The sequence below is a fragment of the Pundamilia nyererei genome, unplaced genomic scaffold, assembly GCF_000239375.1.
Source record: "Pundamilia nyererei isolate P.nyererei 1_Seehausen unplaced genomic scaffold, PunNye1.0 scaffold00004, whole genome shotgun sequence".
In the NCBI taxonomy this organism is placed as follows: Eukaryota; Metazoa; Chordata; class Actinopteri; order Cichliformes; family Cichlidae; genus Pundamilia; species Pundamilia nyererei.
This window is the reverse complement of record NW_005187405.1, coordinates 5,909,696-5,928,610: the sequence shown is the minus strand read 5'-3', so window position 1 is coordinate 5,928,610 and position 18,915 is coordinate 5,909,696. Positions and strand designations below refer to the sequence as shown.

At 42.4% G+C, this 18,915-nt stretch overlaps 1 protein-coding gene across 1 annotated transcript in view; it reads left to right on the top strand.

Moving 5' to 3' along the window:
- Nucleotides 1–16,841: 16,841 nt before the first annotated feature.
- The window catches only part of glula (glutamate-ammonia ligase (glutamine synthase) a), a 3,079-nt gene continuing 1,005 nt past the window's right edge, over nt 16,842–18,915 (top strand). Inside the window, exons 1-4 of the mRNA XM_005721347.1 lie at nt 16,842–16,956; nt 17,589–17,776; nt 17,857–18,018; nt 18,690–18,836. Coding sequence (XP_005721404.1) covers nt 17,611–17,776; nt 17,857–18,018; nt 18,690–18,836 — 475 coding nt within the window. The 5' untranslated portion in view covers nt 16,842–16,956; nt 17,589–17,610. The remainder of the gene's footprint in view (nt 16,957–17,588; nt 17,777–17,856; nt 18,019–18,689; nt 18,837–18,915) is intronic.

Sequence of the window (18,915 nt, the reverse complement as noted above, 5' to 3'; positions counted from 1 at the left end):
CTCACTGTTAAATAACAACCCTACCCTGGCCACGCTGATAAAAACTGCCTGGCTCTGCCACTGTTCTTACATATATCAACCCACGCTTCCTCTAACAGTGTTAAAACTGTCTTACCTTATGTCTGCTGTCACTCTCTCTGCCCCCCCTCTATGTTCGTCATGCATTCTGTGTCATGTTTTGATGCATTTTAGCCCCCCTCTCCTCTATTCTGGTGCCATTTCCATTCTTTGCATAAATGCAGTCTAACAGTATTAAGTATTCATGCGTGTTGGGGAAGGTGGTGCCTGTCCTTCAGGGTAAGTGTCAGGCCTGTGTGCGGCACAAGAAAAGCCCCGGGGAGAGGAGAACATTAGGATCCATCAGCCTGACAGACAAATCATTCTCTCATGTAAACATAAATATGAGGGTATGTTTCCACTGCCATCCCACTATCTGTTGCTAGGCTACCTTGCATTAAGCAGTGTAGCTGTCCCTGTTCATTTTGCTCCAGGGATTCCAGCAATACCATCATATAACCTGCTGAGTCTTAATGAGAAGGCCTGCTCATATGAGTGGATATGAACATGGCGAGATGTGAAATTTATTCAAAACGCAGGATTTCAGCTGTCTGTCAGCGCAGAGGCGGCGCGGAAATGTTTATGAAGCTGAAGTGTTTTGGAAAAAAAGAAGCTTTGAGGGAAATATTTCTCTGCCTTCTGCACAAACACACCTGACACAAGAAAAGGTCACAACGGATCAGTGCACGCTCACACGCATGCGCGCGCGCACCGACGCAGCACGCACGAGCACACACACAGCAAACAATATGTGACGCCAAGCTCCATAAAGGTCATTTGTTGTGGAGAAATCACTGATCCCCAAATGCATTAACAAAGTCAATTAACTATTCTCCCACAAAGAAGAAAGAAGCCCATCTCCAATAAAAATAGAGCGCGCAGCGTCGTCCGGGTACCCCCACAATTACAACAACTGCGTCCCCAGATAATTAGGTGCGCTGTAAATGGGGGGTTAGAGAAAGACAGTAGAAGGCAATGGTCACTGTGAAGAAAGAGCAAGGAAATGAGGGAGAGGAGCGCCAAACAGCTGGTTTGAATAGATTGTGTGTGGGATGAATTAAAAAGTTGAACCTTTCCCTGGTTGCATTCAGATGTCTGCCTCCTGGTGATTAATCATGGCCGTCAGGACCTGTAATCCTTTTCAATAGGAAACAAATGCAGCTACTGTCCTCTCTTTTGCAAAAGCGCCCAGGGCCCAGGGCCACAAGCCCGCCCGCCTGGTCACAATACCTGAACCACAAGAGGAGGCACCCAGGGGAGCACGGATGTGCGGACACACTGTAATCTGCTCCAAACATGATGGGATGAACAAAAACAGTGGATTTCAACAAAACTGTGGCATCCTTCACTGGTTGTCTACATCCTTTTTGTATCTCACAGTCAATAGTTGAGGCTTTTGGCGCAGCTTCAGGTCCGACTGGTTGAACATAACTGAAGCAGCTATTTTTTTTAAAGCATCTTTTTTAGCTGCAGGATCCTCTTTTTGAAACAGAAGAAGGGATGTAAAGGGGCTTGCGAATGGTGTCAGGGCATGTGACAGGATTTCAGATGACAGGGGAGTTTTTCTCTCTGACTGATATCGGTCCTCTCCGCTCGCAGCTGCTTTAGTCAGTGAACTTCATGTCACGCTCCTACATGGTGGTAAACAGCTGATCTAGTTTCGAAAAAGACAGTGAGAAAGTCAAGAGCCAGCAACATCGAGAGCCCCGGAGAAGAAAGTATGTCATCAGCATAAAAATAGAAGCCCACTAACGAATTCCTAATCATATCCCCCGTGTCCTCGAGGGGCTATGCTAAAGAGGTTAAAACAACGAGCCGGTAGATGAGAATGTGTGGCGCATTTGCTCGAGAGATTATTTCCTGGCATTTCAAAGGTTTACACAGTTATTGATTGTTAAATACACCATTATCTCCACAGAATTGCACAGCGTGACTATTCTCTGTGCAGCCGTGTATCCTATCTGTAAATGTTAAAAAGTGTAATAATTGAGAGTGATTCCTCCCCGGTTTCTAACACCAGATAGGATTTGAGGGCTGCTCTGCGCCTCCTTCGCCAATCAATCAAGCAAAAAAAAAAAAAAAAGTAAAAAAGATAACTCGCAAGCAAAATGCACCGCTCAAAAGCGTCGCTCTCGACTTAAGCTCGGCTGAATCAAGTAATGCCTGTGCAGCGTTTTACGAGTGAATAAATCGAATGCCCCTCAAAAGAGAAGGCCCCATACTGATCCTAATGGTGTATGTGACCTCTGAGTAATCACCTGAAAAAAACTTAGCATTAAAAAAATCCATTGTAACCAACAAAAGGCAAATGTCAGTGTTCCCACTGTGTGAAAGAGTGCTTTTATATGTGTGAAAGGTTGTGAGGGTAGTAATTCAGTGTGGCTGCAGAAGGTGGTGCGTGTTGGCAGCGCGGCAGAGTGTGGAGAATGGGCCACGGCCAGCCGTTTCCAGAGCCTTTGTGTGTCTCTGTTTGACCAGGCGTCTCCTGGTCCACAGGAGCACAGCTTCAACACATCTAGCAAAAGAACAAAGAGGCCATTATCAGCTGTATCTCATCTCCACCCTGCCTCAACTCAATGACACCCGGGGACAAACAGCGGCAGGGCCCGGCCGCCCAGCTTTGCCGGGGCACTCAGTTTGAAGCGGACACTGAAGCGGACTGGGAGGTCCATTAAGCACAGAGGCGACACCTTAGCTGTGGACAAACATCAACACAAAAGCATGCAGCGCTGGTTGCCAGGGAGATGCGAGAAAACAGAGTGCAGTGCAAGTGGTGACAAAGAGAAGGAGGGATCAGGCGTGATGGGCCGCTGCCAGCTGAAAAGCCTCTGCAAAGTGAAACACAACACCCTTTTTTTTAAACTTTGGGTTGCAAACATTGTGAAAGCTCCATTCACCGACACTCTGAGGAATCACTGTGCCAACAAGTCAACTGCAGAATTATCTGCTATAATGAAGGGTGTTTGGTAATGAGAGTGGGATCTCTTGGTTTTCATGAGCAGGTAAATATTGTGCACATTTCAGTCTTTACACCATATCACAAAAATGCCAGTGAATTATCAGATCAACATGGGACAATGCTCAGGAGGTTAAAACACATAATGCGCTGCAGATCTGCTGTGAACCTGACAGACAAAGGGATTTAGACAGTTTAGCAGTTATTTGTAAAAACCAAACATATGTGCATATTTTGACTCTCAGTGTATCATTCAAACACCTGAACAACGCACTGGGAAAAAAAATGCCCATAGTTTATATTTTCACATAAACCGAAAGGTTAGCTAGTAAGTTGAAAAGTATCCTCATGATTTCAACAAAAGGGCTTAAAATGTCTAAGCTTTTGGTCACATAGACCACTAGAATATAATGATACACTATATGTACATTGGGTACACAATGTTGGACCACACCTTTAAACCTCTGAACTCAGGTGCCACAGGTATATAAAATCATATACACTGGCCTGCAGTCTACCTTCACACACATTGGTAAAACATTGGGTCGCTCTGATGAGGACTGACAAGAACAGTGGGGCAGTAACTGGATGTCACTGTCACTTTGTGAAATTCCATGATCAGCTGTGAATGATATTATTGCAAAGCTTGGCAACTCAGCCACAAAGTGTCGGATTGTGTAAAGGTGCATGGTGCATGAGCATACCTAATGGTCTGCTGACTCAGTAACTGCAGAGCTGCAAAACTCCTCTGGTATTAACATCAGCACAAAAACTGTGTACTGGGAGCTTCGTATTATGAGTTTTCATGGCTGACCAGCTCCTGGAGGTGCAAAGCCTAGGTGACCGGATCCCCCGTACTCTGCTGAACTATTCAGACATTAAGCTAAGTATAAGCAGTGGAGGTCGGTGTGTAAACGTATTTAGCTGCGCCAAAATAACTACAGAAATCATTGTCATCCTTTCAGACACTAACAGGAACATAACTCACTACACGAACATGATGTTGTATTGAGTATGACTTAAAACTAGCGTCATCAGGGAGGTGTTTAGTGAGGTCACAGAGGAAGAGATCTGAGGGTGGGATTTCTACAGAATTTTATACAGCGGATACATTTTTCACCACCACAAGAGTCGCCTCCTGTTGGTCGTTGGGCGAAATGCAGTTTGTGGCACTTTTGCATTGGCTTTGCTTTTCAGACCTGGATGCAGCATCTATCCTTCAAGTTTCCAACTCCTCTGGCTTTGTTAAACCACACATTCATTTCAGCGTAGACTGCTACAATGTTTCTATTTGTGTGCATAAACTGTGAAACTGCAAATGAGTGTGGTGAAGACAGTGTAGCTCAAACTTGTGCTATACAAAAAGTCTGTATGCATTAACTTACAAAGTTGTAATGAGGAGGTGGATTTGAGCACTACACATTCACGTTTTAACAAACGAAAGTACACATAATTAAAGTCTATCAATGGATAATTGATCATGACAATGTCTTTTTTCTAATTGCTGAATTTTAGGTCATTTGTACCTTGAGTGATTATATTTTCTCGCTGGTTTATTACAAACATGCATGAAGAGTTGAGGTTTTGTGTTTAGAATATTCAAAACTGTGTAGGCCAAATTAATTAGGCTACGCTGAGAAGTCAAACATGCTTGAAGTTTATTTTCGTAAAAAATTTGCCTCATATTCTGCCGACGTTTCTTGCTTTCAGTTTTTATTCAGGGCAGACCGTACGTAGTGATTTATAGTGTGTTTCTGCATCACAAGCTCTAGCTGCTCAAGCCTGCTTTCTGACTCTTTTTCACTTACAACCAGCGAATAAAACCTGTCGATACAATCATCCCCTCTAACCTCAGAATCTGACAGCATGTCTACTAAACACTTTTACTATAAGGCTCGGAGAAGGAGCTCATTTCTTTCTCTCTTTCTTTCTAACAGCATCTTTTCCTCTCCTTTCCTCCTGTACTGCTTGTGTAAATAGCTCTTCCTTCTCTCCACCTGCCTGAGCTGCTGTGGCCTTGTCTGAATCCTCTGAATTCCCAGTCCACTGCAGCGTATCCGGCTGGAAACACCACAGATGCCAGCATTTGGTAAGTTTCATAGAAAAAAAAAACAAGGAAAGTGATGGGATAAAGATGTCAGTTATGGCAAATAGAACTCTGTCACACTCCTGTAACATCTCTGTCACTGATTATCAGACCGGAGATTCAAACTCACACTCTCTCCCACACACAAAATGCCTGCCTCATAAACAGAAGCGTATGATGAGCTCTAAAAAAAAGGGAAGGAACGTACAGCATTACAGGAGGAAGAGGAGAGGAAGTATAAGCAGCCAAAGCCCCACTCTCCAAAACTCAGAGTAAATAGTTGTAGCAAGACTGCTTAGCAGATTCATCCATAGACTGTATGGGTGCAGCTACAGATAATTGCTAATTATTATACGTGTTGTGCATTTATAGTCTAACATACGGAAAAAAGAAAAGAAAAAAAATAATTTCACTCACACAACTAGAGCACAGAGGTCCTGAATTATTTGCTAGATAATTGTAATGAAAATGTTTCACATGCAGATCAAGAGTTCAGCTCAGTGATTGGAATTAGCTGAGCTGAATGCTAACATGGAGCTAACAGCTACAGCTTCTCATGTAGGCATTCATCTGTTAGTCAAAGTAACCACGCCCCTGGTAACGGTAACTAACCCATCACCAGGGGCCTAGAGACCAGTTGGCAACAATCTGGCAAACATCAATCATGAGAAAAAAAAGTGTACTCTCTGAGTGGTTGCTGGCAGTTTTTGTGAAACTTATTGCTAAAGGCTGATTCACACAGGTGACCAGTGACAGGCCAGTGACGCCCTGGTTACTACTGGTTGCTAGAGAAAAAAGTGTATTCTACAACTGGTTGACGAATGGTCGCTGGAGGTTACTTGATGACACTAGGATGAATTTGGTTGAAAGGAGGTATACTGTGTTGCACCTCGAAAACATGGTCACCAGTAGTTTGAATGGAAAATGCAGACTTCTCTGCAAATGCAAATGTTGTAAATTTGAGCATTTTGATGGAGACCCTGGCTCAAGTGGCTGTGAAGAATGGACGGATTTAGAAAGCTCTAATGCAGCAGAAGTACAGATATAATCTTTTTATTTTTATTCTTTTTTGTCAAAACGCCAGCCCTAATTCTGCTAATTCAGGCATGTTAGGCTAAGTAGCTGAAATCTGGAAAGTGTTTTAGTAACCCGACCCCAACACCGACTTCATATCTAATTTATTTCTCTATCCAGGTTCAAGCAAAGGGGGGACCTTAAGCGTTTGGATTGTTTTTCTTGAGGCCTTTGGGGTGCGAGATGAGGATCACAGGGTGAGGAGTCAAGGGGAGGACAAGGTGACTGATTGAGTCGAGGCGTTAGGTCACCATCAGGCAGCTGAATGAAACCCAACCAAGACCCTCCTCGCAACTAACTATGATCAAATACATCATGCAGCTTTGTCAACACACGTGTCCAGCTGGACGCGATATTGCTTCCACATGTGCATATGGACCCGGCTACGCAGCAACACACAGTAACAGGCTTATCAGCACACAGCTCACAGCGGAGCGCTGACAAAAGCAGCATTTTGGCGGAATAATGGATGCGTGAAATCAATCTGCGAGTTTCAAAAGGTCATCATGTGCAAAGGAAGCCCTATCATCTGCACAAAAAGAGCCTCAACAACGGGACATTAATTGAAAACGGATGAACACGAGTTGTTTTAAAATTCAAAACGTGTGTGCTTTATACATTAGCCGGATAATTAATGTGACGCGGCCGTCACAAGTCGCCACTGGGACGAGAATTAATGGACGGCAATCGCTCCATTTCAAAGAAAATGTATGGCAGAGTACATGATTTCTTCTCCGCAATCTTTAAACATTCATCCAGCAGTATTTTCAATGTAGAATTCAATTATGTAGAACACCTGAACAAACAATATCTCACACCCAATTATTCAGAGCCCTGGAAACCATCGGCAAACAAATTAGCAATGTTAATGTGAGAGAGAGACTTGATATTTTTGACTGCGTGCATGCACAAAAGCAGAAGCAGAGGACACCCCCACCACCACCCACCCACCCTGCGTGCTACCAATTCTGGGCTATTGTTAACTGATGAATTAAACAGGGTGGATTTGATTTGAGAGGAATAAAGGAAATTTCAGGTGTCAACCCTCCTGCTCGTCCTCACATTAGAGTGCTCTTTAGACTGCGATCAGTGTTTTCATTACTGCCAGAAGCTTCCAGGTCATAACAGCAGTGTTTTTGACTACAGGCAGACATATTTCAGCTTCACTTTGAGCAGTCCTATCCTGGTTGACATTTCAGCTTCCAGACAGAACAATGAAAAGTTACCATGAGAAATCTTGGCAAGGCTATTGCCCTGTGTATTGATTGGGCAAAGGCCCAACATCCTCTCACTAAAAAGAGATTAAAATATCAGACTTGTCTAAGACATTTATAGAGTCTATGACCTCAGCCAATGCTAAAGTGGAGTACATACATCATAGTCCATCTCTGTGAGCTACACGGACTCTCGAGTAGCACTGACAGAAAGAAGAAAGAGGGTGAAAACTCAACTGCACCTTCACGGGCTAATGCAAGGAGCAGGGGGGTAGGTTTAGCTACAAATCGTGGGTGTAAATCAATCGTGTTGCTGTTTCATTAAAAATTCACACCACGTCGTTGCATGTAAATGTTAAACACTGTGAGCTGTTGTCTCAGACGCTTCTCTTACACCTTCCTCTTTGGTTAAAATGGATGAGAGAGATTCTGTGGGAAAGGCGGGGAGACAAAAGCTTGAAAGATGTGCGCATCCATTCACAGCTCCAGAAGACCTTCATTACAGAACAAGCAGGTCCTGTCAACGTCTTTTCATTACACGGCCCCATATATCCACCCCTGGTGTCCAAACAGTCCGCACTGTCGCCTGTCAAGGAAAGGCACTCTCGAGGAAAGTCCTCCTATCTCCCTGATCCCCCTCGCCACGCCTGATTCCAGACTGCGAGGCGGGAGAGGCCAGGCAGAAAGGGAGGAATCGTGTTTGCCATCAACAGCTCAAGAGAGTAGCATGGCAGCAAGATTGATGACACCCTCCCCGAAAGTAACAAAAGAACTCCTGTGCACGAGGGCCCGCTTATGGGGCTTGATAGAGTTGTCATCCTCTTAATAAACAGCTCTGATATGTCAGCGGCAGTGGCAGCAGGGACTATACCAAGCTCACCCACCAAGCCACGAGGCAGGACCACCCACTGGCATCACAGCACTCTCACTCCAGATCTGGGGAGAGACAGTAGCGGTACCTCCAGATGGGAGGCCTCTGAGGGAATTAGCAGAGCAATTTGTTGAGAAAAATAAATAAATGACAAAACATTAATATCATTGTTGTGTCACAGAGACTGGAACGAGTGGTATTTGTTGATGATTTTAAGCTTCGTGCATAGGAAACAGCAACAGGTTTTTCTCTGTTTAGAGCAGGTACAAGTAAGAGGCCAACTGCTTCACTCCTGGCAAGAAGAAACTGGGCATTAGCTCAATGCAGCAACTTCCTGATGCTCTTGCGCTGCTAGGCACCTTGAAATGATCTGTAAGCAGTTGAAATCTACATTAATCCCAGTTAATATATGTATGCAATGTTGAAATGTTCACGCTAAAGAACTACAGAGTATCAAAGAATTTATTTCGAATAGGGGATAACACAAAGTGCTTTACACTTTGTTCCTATCATTAGATTAGAAAATATCAACGGACAATGGAAATGTTTAGCTTAGCCTAGCTCAGAATAAAGAATGCTAGCTATTTGGTGCTGCTTGCTTTTACCCTGGGATTTCTAGGACTGGGATTTATAGAAAATAAACCAATGTAGGTAAATGAAATCTTTTGTATATACTGTTCTGGAAATTTAAAAATCTACATGTGACAGAACGTACATTTTGAAATGTAAATTATGCCACATATCATACCAATTACATGTCTTTTGTAAATAGAAATATAAAGTAGCAGCTGGTTACAGATCAAAGAACCCACCAAACATCTTTTTATTCCAAAAAAATTCTCTAACATTAGATTAAAGATGTAGTATATGTTACATGGTGAGCTTACACATAATGCCTTCATGTTTTTTTCTACAGTATTACACAAATAATAATACTTTTTGTTGCCACTGAAGGCAACATTTAACTTTGTGTTTTGTTCTTACAAGTAAAAATTATCAGCACAGCTAGCGAATCTAAAGTATCTCTTTACAGAAATATAGTTTTTCTAAAATAATTAATCAGATAAAACATTTAAACTTTTAGCCTTGATTCGGTACAAAGTTAGAAAACTGAATTTGACATGAAAGCCAAGTGCTGTGGACATCTTAGAAATAAAGCAAGTAACATTACAAGTCTCTGTCGCATATTTTATAAAATATTAAAAAAACAGAACAAAGCCGCAAACATGCCGTGTCATTTTGAGGAATGAAGATGACAAAATGGCATGAAAATGGAGCAAAAGAAATCATTTTATATAGTCTGCCATGAACAGTATTCACTTATTTTTCACCAGAAATGTTGTTGTCTCTGTCACGATTCAATCTGCAGCACACTCCCCACACGCTGTATAATACCTAGTTAAAGCCAGCAGGGTGTGAAATGGTATTTGGAAATAAATGAAACTGACTATGAAACAGTGGAGTTGGGAGATATTGCCGTGTCAAAATGACAGACAAGTGCTGGAATGGAGCAAAAAAGTTATTATCCCAAAGAACAGCAAGGGTGGATTAAATATAACCCATGATACCTCTCACATTTCTGCCTTCATCCTCACCAGAGGAGAGAGAGCATGGACAAAGATCTGGCGGAGGCAAAAATCCCAACAGCAGCCGTGCTCCTGAGCAGTCAGAAGATCTCCGTGCTGCCGTGCCAATAACTGCGATTGCAAAGTGTTTGGTTATTGATGTTCCATATAAAGTGTTTTGAAGAAGCTTTAGAGAAACACAATCCCTCGAGGCTACTCCTGGCCTGATTTACAGCTGAACTGATGAGTCACAGAGGACACGCTGGGCATTGAAATAGTGACAAGTATGTTGTGAGCCTTATTAATTTTTAAAGTAGAGTGTTGTCCTGTGGTTAGCGGAGGACATGGTGATATATGGCGATAGAGGGAGCGCGAGGGTTGGGCCTAATTGTTAAAAGGTTGAGTGGGGTGAAGGTGCAAGGAGGGTGGAGGGGAGTTATTCATCAACCTCAGTGCTGAATGACGGAGCTGCAAACAAGAAGGTGAACACACCTTGTTTTACTCCATAAATCTTCTTGCATTTAATATCAGTATAGAAACTCTATTAGCTATAATGAACCTAATGTAACTTCAGTCTTCGGTGTCCTTCGGTTATATTGCAACAGGCCAGTCTGAATTTCATCATGTGAGATCTGACATACAGTCCATCAAATGAATTGTGAAGGTTAAGCACACAGAGATGCACTGTCTAAAAAGATATTGCAAGTGCTTTGGTTTGTATGTTTTCTTGTTAAATACATTTAGCATCAAGTGCAATCTTAGTTACTGACTGATTTAAATAAGCAGCTCTGGACTCAAGAGTTGCTAAAGGGCGTTTTAGACTGGTAGCTACTGCCCTCTGCTGGGATGTCGGGTGAATTTTGTGAACAAGGATTAATTCTTTCTATGCACATTTCATTCACTGCCATTTGTTCGTTAAATATAAAGGAGAATTTAAATACTTTGAAGGTAACGTCTTGGCTTAGAAAAGACTGTCGTATGAGAGGTGTGCATTGGTGGGCCGGTCTTATTGTACTGCTACTAATCCAGTTAAGGTAAATGAGGTAAAACTTTTTGGTTAAACTTTTAACCATCAACCTTTTTAAGGATTACTTTTTATAATTTGAAATCTATTCTGATGCTGGCGGGAACTGAGTAATTTTTTGCACTTGAACGGACCAACCAAAGGGCGGTGCATTCAAGTGCATTATTATTATTCAGGAAACTGTTACTGAAAACAAAAAAAAAGTGGATGTACACCATGAAATATCTTATAAACACAACACACAAAAAAAGACTAAAAACATTACTAGTACCAACATTATGAAATGCCAGTTACACTTACTGGGCACTTCATTAGGTGCACCTAGCTAATATGGACCCCCCCTTCCCCTTTGAATTCAAAGCTGCTTAATTCTTCATGACTCAGATTCAGTAAGGTGCTGGAAAGCTCAGAATTTGAGGTCCATAATTATATTTTAGCATCATACACCCATGATGTGAATCTCCCATCTCATCATATCCCAAAAGTGCTCCATTGGAGGTCAAAAAATGAACGTTAACAACAATATTCAGGTAGGCTCTGATGTTTAAACAAAGCTAAGGGGCCCGGTGTGTGTGAAAAAAATATTCCCAGCACCATTATACACCAACTGCAGCCTGAACCATAAACATATGAATCATAATTGACATGGATGGTTCTTAGCTGACAGTAATGGCCCCCGGTCTGGCCTTCTGCTCCTGCTGCTCAAGATTCAACATGTTTTGGATACTATGGTTGTAACGAGAGGTTATTTGGGTTACAGTTGCATTCCTATCAGCCCAAAGCGGTCTGGCCATTCTACTATGAGAACAACAAGACTTTGGATATTTTCTTTGTAAACTCTAGAGATGGCTGCGTGGGAAAATCCCAGTACATTAGCAGTTTCTGAAATTCTCAGTCGAGCCTGCCTGTCAACAACAAACACACCATGTTAAAAGTCACTAATAAGTCACTAATATCACCCTTCTTCCACATTCACTTAACCACGTCTCTATCCATAAATGTATTAATTTGCTGCCATGTGATTGGACGATTAGATATTTCTGTTAACACACAGTTGAACAGGTGTAGCCAATTAAGTGACTGAAAGTATTTATTGCAAAGAATAAATTTTTATTATGTGAAATTTGGTATTTAGGTACTTTTATGAAACGGGTTAAACAGACACTTTCAAATAATAGAATACATCATATTTTTTTCCCTTAAAACAAATTAGAAGAGAGACTTCTGTGCCCCCCCCCCTCCCAATAAATAAATAAAACTCTAAAAAACAAATAATCTCACCACTAAAAACAAAATCTTTGGAACAAGAAATAATACCACTAAGCATATAGCGCTCTATTTAAATCCACACTGTGCTCTGAGGATCAAGGGGGATTTGGGGAGAACTTCTATCTGTGTTCTGTTTTCTAAAAATTGCATTAGCTGCCTAATTTTGTTATTCAATTTATAATTTATACCATATGCCATATTTGATTTTCTATAGATCTGCTTTCTGTTATGACGCAGAGACAGTTAAAGTTTTAGCCCCACCTCCTTCCCCAAAACAGACAAAAAGAGAAAAATGGTCACCAATATTACATCTATTAACTAAAAAAACGGCTCTTTTCTATTAAATTATTATCTACTGATTATTTATTCTGAGGTTTCTATTTACTAAAAGAAGCCAATTTATGGTTTTTGTTGTCTGTTTTTTGGGGTTGCCTGTTGCAGAATGATTTTCCTCCTTTGGGAGGTAATAAAGTAATATTTTCTTGTGTTGTATTGCATCACATCCTATAAGTTAGTACGAGAAAACCAGTTGGGAAAATGAGGAAAAGAACTGTGTCATAGGGATAGTACTACTACTACGTTCTTCTTCTCTCCTCTTATCTAAACATCCTCACTCCCTCACCGTTTTAGTGCAGCTGGCTTGTTTTTTCAATATTTATTTTAAAAAGTCATATACACCACCAAATACATTCTCCAAGGGATTAAGGAAGCTCTTAGATCACACACTGAGTCTTGATGAATGAAATATTAAAGCTGGATATTGTTTACTGATATACATCGTGTAATATGTTGAAAACAACATGATGTAACAGCAGCCACTGGAGTGTAAAATCATCAACCCTTTGAGGGCTGGATTCAAAACTCAAAGTACGGTAACGTTTTTAGATCACAGGATGATCCAACATGCATTATAATGTGGCCCCCATGTACCTGTAATGCACTCCTGACATGTCCGGGTGGGCATGCTCCCGGGAGATCTCCTCACAGACGTGGTTCAAGGCAGAGATGATCTGCTGGATAGTCTGTGGTTCTGCTGATACTAAAATACTACCCAGAGGTTCTTAGAGTTGGAGTCAGGTCTGGGGGACCTGAGAGCCAGTCAGCGACATCAGTACCTCCATCATCCAGGAACTCTCTGCACAGGATACTGTTGGCTAAAGCATGGAGTTCTGTGCGACCTTCCAAAGATATGCCACCCTGGACCATCGCTGACCCTCTGCTGAATCACTCATGTGGGACTCATGCTCCAGACTCCTTTTAATCACATGAACCTGCTCTCATCTGTGAGGAAAACAGGGTGAAGGTGGTGGACCTGCTAATTATGGTGTTGTCCGGTGACCGCCAAATGAGCTGCATTTTGCTGTACTGCGACCAGAGATTCCTCTAAATGATGTTATACTCTCCTGCCACCCTCAGGGCACTGGATGTTATTATGTAATGCACTGGCATTGCTCCTCCTGTCCACATATCGTTCCTGCTGCTGGTCCGATGCCCTTCTCCTGATGCCTGGGCCATCTCCTGCTACCTCCTCTGCACTCCTGAGGTGTGCTTGAAGTCTGCAGACCTTGTGTCTGCACATATGAATGTGCCATGCTGGAGGAGCTGGTTTACCTGTACCACTAGTAACAAGGGCAGTAGCAAAAAGGAGAACTAGAGAAAAATCCATCAGCAGGGATGAAGAGGAGAGATGATGGATTCACTGGGTTATCCTTCCTAACCGGACAGACTAATATGCCTCAGTCTCAATTGTGTTATCCTGTAATGATTAACTGTTTCTTCACTTTTTGAGCAGTCTACAGTTAATTGATCCCCTAAAAAGGCTTTAGTGACAGTAAAGGTCCATTTTTAATCAATCTTTTCTCGTCAAGTAAAACTGAATTTATTCTACATGGGGAATAATGTGTCTCTGTTCATGAGGGTTATCCTCTTTAAATATTAGAGCTGAGTTCACAGAAAACTCACAACAGACTGGTGGAGCAGCTTGCATTGTGCCTCTGGGCAAATGTGACAACGATGAATCTGTGAAAACTCAAAGTGTTCTGTCTGTTTGGGTGCTGAGATCTGCTGAACATGGGCTGCAAGCTTTACAGCACTGTTGGGGTACTTATGACCTAGTTTCCAAAATGAGCTGATACTATTAAGAAAAATTCGATTCAGAACTGAGGACTCACGCTGTGACTTTGTATTTCAAACACACTGTGCCAATGTTTTGCAGAAGTCTTTTAACCAAAATTACAACTGAGACTTAAAATACAGAATGAAGCTTTTTTTCCTTTGACACAGTAAACTTGACCAAAAATATTATATTCCTGAGCTTTCGCGTCCATCTCACAGTATTCACAGGTGTTTCTGCTATGACTTTGTTTATCATTGCAGACGGGATTGTGTAAAATATTCTCATCAGTCTAATGTTAATGATTTTCAACTTGTGCATCAGGTGTATTCAGAAAAATCACAAAGATGCTTCAGAAACTTTAGAGACTCCAAAGGGAAACCGAAGTTTTCCAGCAACCCTCTGGTCGAGCAAAGGTAAGGAGAACTTACCTTGCAGGTCTCAGGAGGGTCAGAGTAAGTCAGGCTTGAGGAAGCCTCCATCAGTCTCACTCATCATCTTCACTCCTCTGAAGCTCCAGCAGGTGGTGGTGTACACCAACTAAATGGAGCAGAACAAGAGGATCTGCTTCTGATGAAGATTTTAAATTGTAGTTATGTAAGAAAACTGTTGTTCTTGTTCACGGAGCTAGACGCTTTTGAACCAGAACAAAAGTCTGAAGGGTGTAGGAAAGGGTTATGATGTCTGGTGGTTAATGTGGTCAATTCAACACTTTGGATAAGGGACACAACGTTCCCAAGAGGTTAGCAGGATTTCTGGTGTCAGAAATAGCTGCGGGGCATTTCCTCCTCTCAGTCCACAGTCCCAGGTGGTGCAGGTTGGCATTCAGCCCCAGGTTCTCAGGAAGTTCTCATAAGAATTTTTATCATCTGCCAGGACAAAGTCTGGTCTGGGCACAAGAGGCAGAAGGGATGGACAATGATGGACAGCAGATGACAAAACATCAATTTCCTGATAACAATGTTGCGCTCTTTGGCTGTACACAGTATCCTCGTGCTCACCCACATTAACCACAACAGCTGACCTATTCATGCAGGGCCACATTTACTTAAAAGTTCAAAGTGAGCTTAATGCCGCGGCAGAAGGGTCTCTCAGAAGGGTGTTTTTTCCCCTTAAGGGAGAATGGTTATTTCTTTTATTGTTGGCCACTCTTTTGCTATCACAGGATTGGCATCTTATTAGAGCGTTGAATGATACATCATTCACCTCAAAAAAAATAATTAAAGATGAAATTATTCGCTGTTTAAATAGTGGCCAAGAGAAAATAAAGTATTTTGATAAAGAAAGGTCTGCAGCTTCTTTGAATGTGATGATTTGCTGATATAACCATTTACTGATATGATATATTATTAGATATTTGGACATGATGCAAATGTCCCAACTTTTCCATTATTTTCACTATCAAAATGACTTAAAATGTCAAAAATTAACTAGATTTCTCACCACTGATCATGTAGACCACCGCAAAAAATAACCAAATGTGCAAAGATCTTTTGTGAAAAGTGCTTTTAAGTAGAATTTACACGTCAAACAGCTGGTTTTTAGCAGCTCCCCTGCTGAGCCAAAACATGCATTCAGTTAGAAAGGCACGCCAAGGCCAGTCGTTCATCTTCTAATTCAAAAGAATGTAAAGGTAAACAGGTTACCTGTTTGGTAGTTTCTGCATAATATTGCTGACAAAGGCACTGCAAATTCAGATGGGTGAGAAATTAAAATGAAACACCGGCTGTTAACACCTACAGTGAGGTGGCTTTGTTATGCTGCAGGAAGCAGTTAGGGTGCATACATTGGTTCAGTCCTTATCGTCCCCCTTGGAGGGAAAGGTCACTTCAAATCAATACAAGGTTGCTCTGAGCGATCACCTTTATCTTGTGATGAAACATTTCTATCCTGTTGGGAGCAGTCTCCGTCTGGACAATACCTCCTTTTCAAAGGAGACGAGGGGCCACTGAATGGTGTGATGACTATGAAAATGTATGCAACTACAGCCTCAGGACATGGCTGCCAGGAGGTCAGAGAGTATTTGCAGTAACTGTGGCATTAAGATCTTTTAAAATAATCTGCCCAGAGGGTCTTTTAATATACAGCTTCTATCTGATGCTTTGCCAGCTGTGGCTGTTTTATCCAACTGTAGAATGAAAACTAAACTAATAAAAACAACTGGTAAAGAGGCGCATGATCTACATCTGCACATGAGTGTATCATAAAGAAACTTGAAAATCCAGTTGAAAACCTCACTGCACCATCAGATGTCTGGTTGCGGGATTACATAACCTCCCACTAAAACCAGTTCGTTCATGGCACTGATTTCCACCACTCGGTGGCGTCTTGGACCGGAGACGCACCTGGCGGTGTGAGCGGAGCTGAACTGCACATTTTGCCCGGCACTGCAGCGTGTTTTCAAAGGGTTTGCCAGCCTCCATGTCAGGCTCCTTCTTTCTTTTTGTCTCGCTTCAGCTTCAGATTAAGCGCGAAGATGAGGATGCCCTCACGAGGGGGAGACTCACGCATAGTAACACGCGGCTCAGCTCCGGGTAGAGGGCGTTGCGGCTCTTCTTTCAGCCCTCCCCCTCCGACCAATCAAAGGCCAGACCCCGCTCTTATAAATTCTCCTGGATCCGGGATCTCAGTACCGGAGAATGAGAGAGCCACTAGTGAGACATCATCCAACAACACATTGGCCCTGCCAGTCCTTTAGTTTTTATTTCAATTTTCTCGTTTCTCGAGGTAATTCGTCTTTATTTTTCCTACCTTTGTATTAGTTTACCTCCCGGTCAGGCAGCTCTTTGTGTGAGACTTCCCATTGTTCCAGACTTTGTGCAGTAACTTCTTTCTTAACCCGAGCTTCTGCCTTTCTTTGATTGCTTTGTATGGATGCTTCAGTTTATTTTTCCTAGGTGTGTTGATTTAGGTGTAGGTCAGAAGGTAATGTGTATGAAACAGGAAGCAAATGATGTAACATTGCCTCACCTGTTTTCGGCGATCAGCTACTGCGTGGATGGATGGATGAGGTGTGTTTAGCGGAAGCCGTTTGTTTCCTTGTGTTTTCCACGGAGTGAGGTGGCATCTGCGGCGTTAAATGTAATCTTATCAGTAAACACGGATGGTGTAAAGTCGCCCTTTCTTTTGTGGCCAAAGCAGGAAAAAATAGGAAAACGCTGGAAATGTGCCTTTTTTAAAGGTCTGGGTTTTTTCACCCCCCCCCCCCCCTTTTTTGGAAGAAAAAACAAAACTATGGGGCTGCTTTTGTGTGTGTGTGTGGGGGGGGGGGTTTGCGCCCCGAACCCGGTTATGCAACATGTGATCCAGAGCGCAGCGCAGTCTCGTACCTGCTCTCATCTCCCCCTCTTCATCCTCAGGTGTATTATAGTAGCAAATAAGATGGCTACGTCCGCCAGCGCCAGTTTGAGTAAAGCTGTCAAGCAGCAGTACATGGAGCTCCCTCAGGGGGACAAAGTCCAGGCCATGTACATCTGGATCGACGGAACCGGAGAGGGGCTCCGATGCAAAACCAGGACGCTTGATTCTGAGCCTAAAAGCATCGAAGGTAAGCAGCATCTTCCTGACGCAGTCGCAGAAAGCCAGAGATGTTCTGCGGGCTATCACACTGCTCTGCTCCTCTTGTAGATCTTCCTGAATGGAACTTTGACGGATCCAGTACCTACCAGTCCGAAGGCTCCAACAGCGACATGTATCTGATCCCCGCAGCCATGTTCCGCGATCCATTCCGCAAAGACCCCAACAAGCTGGTGCTGTGTGAAGTCCTGAAGTACAACCGTAAACCTACAGGTAAACGGAGCTCCTCTGTTTTTTTTTTTTGTTTGTTTTTTTAATAAAAAAAAAATTGGGCGATGGATGGTGATGTGCGTGTAAGAGTGCATCATAAATGTGACCACTTCAACGAGATAATGGCTATAAAATTATTTGAAAATCTGATAGCTGAATATTAAAACTGATAAGCTAACGCCAGACAGCCGGTGATTTTATTGGTCTAAAGGTGTAAAGTGGGCGGGGCATACCTTTAAAGGAGAACTCCGAGGAAGAGGGGAAAGGAGCCCAGCAAACTGTTTGTCAGCGTTGCTAAGCAACTATTTTGATAAAGTTGTGACATGACATAAACTTAGATATGCTTTGACCCAATGGTTCTTGGTATGAAGCTAGTTCTAATCAATTTAATGATTATTGCAGTCATGGTTGAAATGTGCCACCCACTCATTACGTCTCATGAGCCAAAATTTGAGGTGTGTACATACCAGAGATACAGCATTGGTGATTATGGCAAATGAATGGGAATAAATGTGGAATTAAAACATAACTGAAGAATTGTTCTGTAGATTTACACTCATTTTATTTGAGATGAGAGAAGCTCACAATTACAGATCAGAGACCCTAAAAATATGCACTGTCGGTGGCCAAAGGGTTTTAGAACACTGTGTAATTTGCCATGTTGGTCTCTGCAGAAACCAACCTTCGGCTCACCTGTAAGAAAGTGATGGATATGGTGGCGGATCAGCATCCTTGGTTTGGCATGGAACAGGAGTACACCATCCTTGGAACGGACGGGCATCCATTTGGCTGGCCATCTAATGGTTTCCCCGGACCACAGGGTGAGAAACTCTTTTTTTTTTTTTTTTTTTTTTTTTTTTTTTTTTTTTTTTTTTTATGCTTTAATGAATTAATGTGCAC